The following is a 6,286-nucleotide window of genomic DNA, read 5'->3' on the forward strand; positions in this document are numbered from 1 at the left end:
CAAATAAAATGCCTTGTAATTCAGTTTTGATTTTGGTATTTTAAAACGAAAATCAAATAACCACTCTTTTTTTTTTTTTATATCCGTTTGTGAATTAAAAACTCCAATGACCAAAGATACACAGACCTAACTGGTATGCAAATTATCATGTTGAGGGTGTATTCCTTTAAGATTGTGAAAATATTTGTGGCCTAATCCTGCATCAGTCTCTTAATTGCCCATAGAATAGAGCAGTAATGAGCATTGCTCATCTTATGGGGCAGTATTACACTGAACAGGTGCTCATAATGGGGGTCTACCTTTTGTCGACAAGTTAGACAAGTACAAATGTAAATCTCTAAGTCTGAGTCCTTCATATCCATTAATTATTCATTGTTTTGTTGTTTACTTAAGGTTTTATCATGACTTAATCATCTGACTTCTGCCCTGATCTCCATCAGTACAAGTGGAGAGGAAGTGAAAAGGTTACCTGTTGAGTTGTTTTTTTTGTCATGGATCATCACACCTCAGGCCAACACAGTCAACCCAGCCACACCTCAAGCTTCCAGTGGCTTTCTTTTGCTTACCAGGGCCTGACAGAAATCCCCTATGAAAGCATTCTAACACAGACAGACACACTTGAGGTGCTGGACCTGAGTTACAATCTGCTGGATGAGTATCCTTTTCTTAATGAGCAGAAGCTTAAAGACCAAACAGCTACACAGCGTCCCTGCCCCTCCTCCTGTCATAAATTGTGGTCTATATGTATGCTCCTACAGAGGCTATGCAATTTTGGTTTCAATTATAAATACTGTAAATGGTATCAGGACGACCTACCTCTCAGCAGTGTGTGATTTAGGGAACTGATTATTCTGTATTTTTACCACTGTCAAAAGGGGTTCAGTATTGGGTCCCTTCTTGTTCACAATACGCAATAGTAGATCCTTCATAACAAATTGACTATCTTTATGCAGATGATACAGTTCTGCATTGCTTTGCTTATACTGTACACTGAAATCCTACAACAAGCCTTTGACAATGCAAGAACAGTTGTTGATTATCTAGAGCCAGAGATGGTGGTCAATAGTTTGCATATAACCACTCTGAAGGGAAACATTTCCTGATATCACAGTTATGTTTAAATTTCACATTGACACACTTGTCAGCAAGAAACAACAAAATGGATAAGCATAATTGCTATTAAAATGGATATTTGTACAGAAACAGAGCTAATTTTCCTACGCTCAACAAGAAGCGGATTATTGAGGCCGTCTTCTTGTCAACCTAAGATTTATTACTGGTGACAGTTATTCTGCTCATCATTTCATCTTGCATGAAAAGGTCGGGTTGGTGGACCTCTCTCACAGTAATACGTGGCATTAATTTCTATTTATTTATAAAGCCCTTAATTTCAACTTCATCATTCGTCTTTTCCTTATTAAATTGGTTCTACAGTCATTATTTGTATGTTAGAATGCTAACATTAGTTAAATCGCAGTGAGCACAAAAACTGAAAAAAAACTACCTAACATCACTGTAACGTCACTGTAATGCCACCCTAATATCACACATTGTTTAGTGGCCTACCGTATTGAAGCCTGAAAATTACAATTTTGGTATTTTGTAGCCAGAAGGGACCACATTACACACAAGAGGGCAAAGCTAGGGAGGAACATTAAGTCGATGTAAGTTCAATGGCGCTACCCTAAAGGCTAAAGAGGGCAATGTGTTTGCCGGCTGGTGAACAGGGTGCTCCCAATGCTGGCATCATTCATTTGCATGTACAGCCGTGACACAGGGCAGTTTGAAAATCAGCCGTTTCCCTTAAGTTGTAAGTTGTAAAACACAACCCTCCGAACGGCGACCAAAACTTTCCAGTTTACTTTGATGAAGTGTAAAAACACTGTGAGATGGTCAAAGTCCTGAGAAACTGTTATTTAATGTGCACAGTGCCGTGGATACACAATACTAAACCTCTATCCTGATTGACAGGTCTCTGTGTAGCCCCGCCCTAAAGCATCCCCTGCTTTTTGGTGTTGATGATGAAAAATCAGGGGTTCGGCCCTTCTGTACTATTTATCTTGTGGGGATCATTAGGATCAAAATAGCAATCTTTTTAATTACTGTCAATATATTTCAGTCTGAGCCAAAAGTGGTGGACCGCTATGGGACAAACTTACAAGAGGTGGAACTAGTTATATTTATTGTGTTGAGCTGTTGTCAGGGTGACAAATGGAACTGATGGATAGATATCAGAAGAGTTTTTAAATTGACCTGCTTGAAGTCCTAATTTATACTAATTTTGTCTGTACTACATCTTTGGTAATAACATATTATTAATATTCTACCAAACAATACATACAAAAACATAAATTATGATGTATATCGATGTATATTCCCTCAGTGACTGACAAACCTGAGCACTTTGGTGTGTTGTCCTTCATTCAGTCCTTATTGGAACCCGTCTCTGCTGGGTCAGCTGGAGAAGCTCAGCACTCTGATCCTGGACTGCAACAACTACACATCTCACATCAAGTTCCCCTACATGTTGAGTGTCACCACAGTTTGCATCAACAAGAACAATATCAAAAATCTGCCTGTGTTTGTGGAAGAAATCAGGCGAAAGTTCCCCAACATAAAGTGAGTCTGGGATTGTGTTTAACACATAATTTATTACATCAGCGCATATAACCGGGATTTTCATTCCTTCCTTTTTATACTTCTATATTCTTTTCTAATATAGGATCCTCAGTATGATGAACAATGAGGCAGCACCTAGCTATTTCAATGGAGGCAGTCTGACCCAGTACAAAGACTACAGGTAGTGTTTAACTTTATTTGTATAGCACCTTTAAAAACAGCAGTAAACACCGTGCTTTGACATAGCAACAATCAAAATACACACACAAATACAGTAAAAACAAAACAAAATATAGTAAAATCCAATGAGGTAGAACTTAACCAGGACAAAGGAAATTATTATTAGCTTCTTAGTTAATTCATTTCAAGTGCTTGCTGAGAAAGAAGAACAATGAGATAAAAGGATAAAAAGGTAAGCATCGAGGTCCGTTTCACTACAATGTACTATGGAGTGACTACATGCTCTGTTTTGCAGATGTGGTCCCTATAAAACCAATATTAAGAATCCTTCTATACACACTTTTTTTGTTTATGAAAAATAATCTTACAGGTTTTCACTTTACTCACAATAACTGCCTAAGTCTGTGAATATGTGAATGTGGGTGTTTTAGCAACCTGGAGAGGCTTTACATTTTACTATTAAAAACATACAAACGGTGAGTATTTATTTATTTATTTATTCATTCATTAATTTATTCATTACACAATACACATAAATAAAGGATTGAATATTTCTCCAACATGAGGCATGTGATAAGGCTTTGAAGCAGAACTTAGACCTTCACATTTGGAAATTAATATAAATAGTCAATGTAATTAATGGACTAAAAACCCAAAGTGTGATACTCGTTTTAGAGAGATGTTTTTGTTGTGTCAGAAGGGGGGGGTTTATGTTTCTGTGTTGTTTGCACCAGGACTCATGACCGAGCGTTTTCTGAAGTCCTGGCTGTGGCCCTGCTACTGATCCTACATTAGGTTTCAAAGTGATGAAAATGTTTTACTCAAACTGGAGAGCAAAACAAGTGAACGTGTTTTTCATCTCAAATGCCTAAAGTACAACAAACCCAATCATTGTGACGTTTGACATTTTTACTTGTACTATGGCACCCCCATCTGGTTGATCAGTACAAGAAAATGGTGCCAAAACATCCCGTGTTTTGTCAAAATTGGACTATAAAGCAATGTATTTATGGACAATCAATCTCTTATTTTATTTATAGTTTAAGGAAGCAAATAAATAAATGTTTAATATAGATATATGCACTGTATATATATATATATATTTATTTATTTTTAAAGAGAATTTTTCATTGCAACAAAAGTCCATTTTTATTCCAAGTAAACAAACCAATGTATACGGTTGTGTACATTAATAATACAAGGAAGGTTTTCCGATACATGAGCCCTCAATCTCTTCAGTTGCAGGTGCATCATTCTACCTTCCACACCCACCATCCCAGCGTCAGTATTCACTCTGCAGGTGATTGAAATCCTTGAATAGGCTTGAATTTTAATGTTGTGTTTTCAAGGTTTGAATAGTGCTTGCATTTTAGATAAAATACTTGAAAAGGCTTCAAATTGTATCTGCATTTTTCAACTATAGAATAGGAATTGAATTGGTTTCTTATCCTTCAGTGATTGAAACACAATTTTAGTTGTTCATAGCATAATACCATCTCTTTTAACATAATTTTTTTTTTAAAGTGAAATTTTGAAATATGTTATCTACCATAGTGGTAAGGTGCTGGAAAAGCTTGAAAATGGACATTGAAAGTGCTTTAAAAGTGCTTGAATTTGACCTTGGAAAAGGTCCCATTGTGTTGTGAAAATGTTCACACATTTGTTCTGGAGTTGCAAATGCAATAGATAACATGTACATGCAAGCCTCAGATTCTGTTGATTGCCTTTGCCTCCTCAGACAGTATGTCATCAGTCAGATCCCAGGCCTGCAGATTCTGGATGACACTGAGGTGCTGGAGAAGGAGAGAGCCCAGGCTAGAAAAACCTACAGGCTGCACTCGAGCAGTCACAGCAGCAAAAGGAGGGAGGACTCATCAAAGATACACACACACATGTGGAAAAAACAAATATTGCCATGAGACAATAGGTCATATTCTTTTCTTTAACCCCCCAATGTTACACTGCCAGCATGATGATGCACATCGTTCTATATCTGCTTGTTTCAGCATGTATTTGAAGCTACAGTACAGGATGTATACATTTTAATAAGTTCAGATCCAAACCATGCTTTATATAGCTGCACTTTCCAATTAAAAAAGAAAATATGGTACAAATGTCTTGTGCATCATTTTCTACACCTTACCAATGCTGCCTGACATACTTGACATCTACAATTAAGCACTGAATTATGTTGGTTTAAAGCAGTGCTTGGTTATCAAAGTAGGCTGCAATTTCATGTATATGTCCATTTATTCTGATGGTTTTTGTTTGTAGACATCCCTGTTAAATTGGGAGCATGTGCAGTTTTCAGTCCATTCAGCTAAGTGTCCTTGGGTCAGATGCTGGTGCTGGTGCTGGTGCTGGGGCTGGGGCTGGGACTGGGGCTGAGGCTGGGGATGCATGCATTTCAAGTGTCCCCTTTGCTGCTACCACTATAACAAACTATACCAAAATAGAAAGCTCCAGTAGCTGCTACATTTTGTTGGACACAACATTAACAGTATATGTCTATGTATAGACACAAATAAGGTTCAATTTTGAGTTTGTGAAATAATGTTCAGAAATAATTTTACAGCCGCAGCAGTTGATTGTAAGAAAATGACTTGTCATCTACCATATTTTCACAACTGACTGAAAGTTTAAGTCAAAAATGCAAAACCTATTTTTGCAGGTTCCAGGCTGTTTCTTATTTATCTAACATTATTGTAGTATGTATTATTTTTGCACAAGGATAAGATTATGATTAGATGAGAGCTCTTGAATAACATTTTAATTAAATTCAAAGATAGGGAATGCTTCAGAAAAAGTGCACCTGGAGTTACAAACTTTTTATGAGCATAATTAAACTTCTATTTCCAAGGTTGGATTGACTTAAGACCAATATAAAGAAAAGACTCATCTTAAAGTGAAATTCCGGTGTAAAATCATTCCAGGGTAAGCCTGTGAATGTTCTCCTTTGTCCAGGTCATCGTTATCCTCAAAGCAATTTCAGGCAAAAGCAACTGGACTAAGTTATTTGTCTAGAAAGATGTTTTACCTCTCATCCAAGAGGCTTCATCAGTTCATGTACGCATCTGACCAGGCTGGGATTGGTCCAACTAACTGGTGTGGAGATCCAGGTATTTAACCTCTCACAAGGCCGATGATGTCACTGGAACCTTTAGCATCGTTGGAGTGACGACGACCAATGACTGTATAATTATATGATTAGTTATACTGTTAGTTAATTAGACTCGACTTAATTGTTCAATAGATATTACATTGTTTTAACTATTTCTACAATCTTGGGGGTTTATTGTGGTTCATGGTATTTATTTAAAGGTATTAAGCGTGTTGTTCCAGCGTAGAAAAAGAGACAGAGAGACGCTGTATATACAAACACTGGCAACTTTCTCACTACATCTGCTGACTTTCCAAATCCTCTTTAAGGACTTTTTTGTCAAAAGCGACTGGAGACAAATCCAGTGACAGTTACTGTTGTTATTGG

At 37.1% G+C, this 6,286-nt stretch overlaps 1 protein-coding gene across 1 annotated transcript; it reads left to right on the forward strand.

The window, feature by feature from the left end:
* Window positions 1-491: 491 nt before the first annotated feature.
* LOC310964239 (leucine-rich melanocyte differentiation-associated protein) lies at window positions 492-4,761 on the forward strand (the record flags this gene model as incomplete). The annotated part of the gene is made up of 4 exons (XM_083937297.1): window positions 492-655; window positions 2,428-2,619; window positions 2,723-2,800; window positions 4,538-4,761. The coding sequence occupies 4 exons, from the start codon at window positions 492-494 to the stop codon at window positions 4,716-4,718; spliced, it is 615 nt and encodes a 204-aa protein (XP_083793423.1). The 3' UTR covers window positions 4,719-4,761.
* Window positions 4,762-6,286: the final 1,525 nt, after the last annotated feature.

This window comes from Echiichthys vipera (assembly GCF_963691815.1).
Source record: "Echiichthys vipera genome assembly, chromosome: 22".
Taxonomy (NCBI): Eukaryota; Metazoa; Chordata; class Actinopteri; order Perciformes; family Trachinidae; genus Echiichthys; species Echiichthys vipera.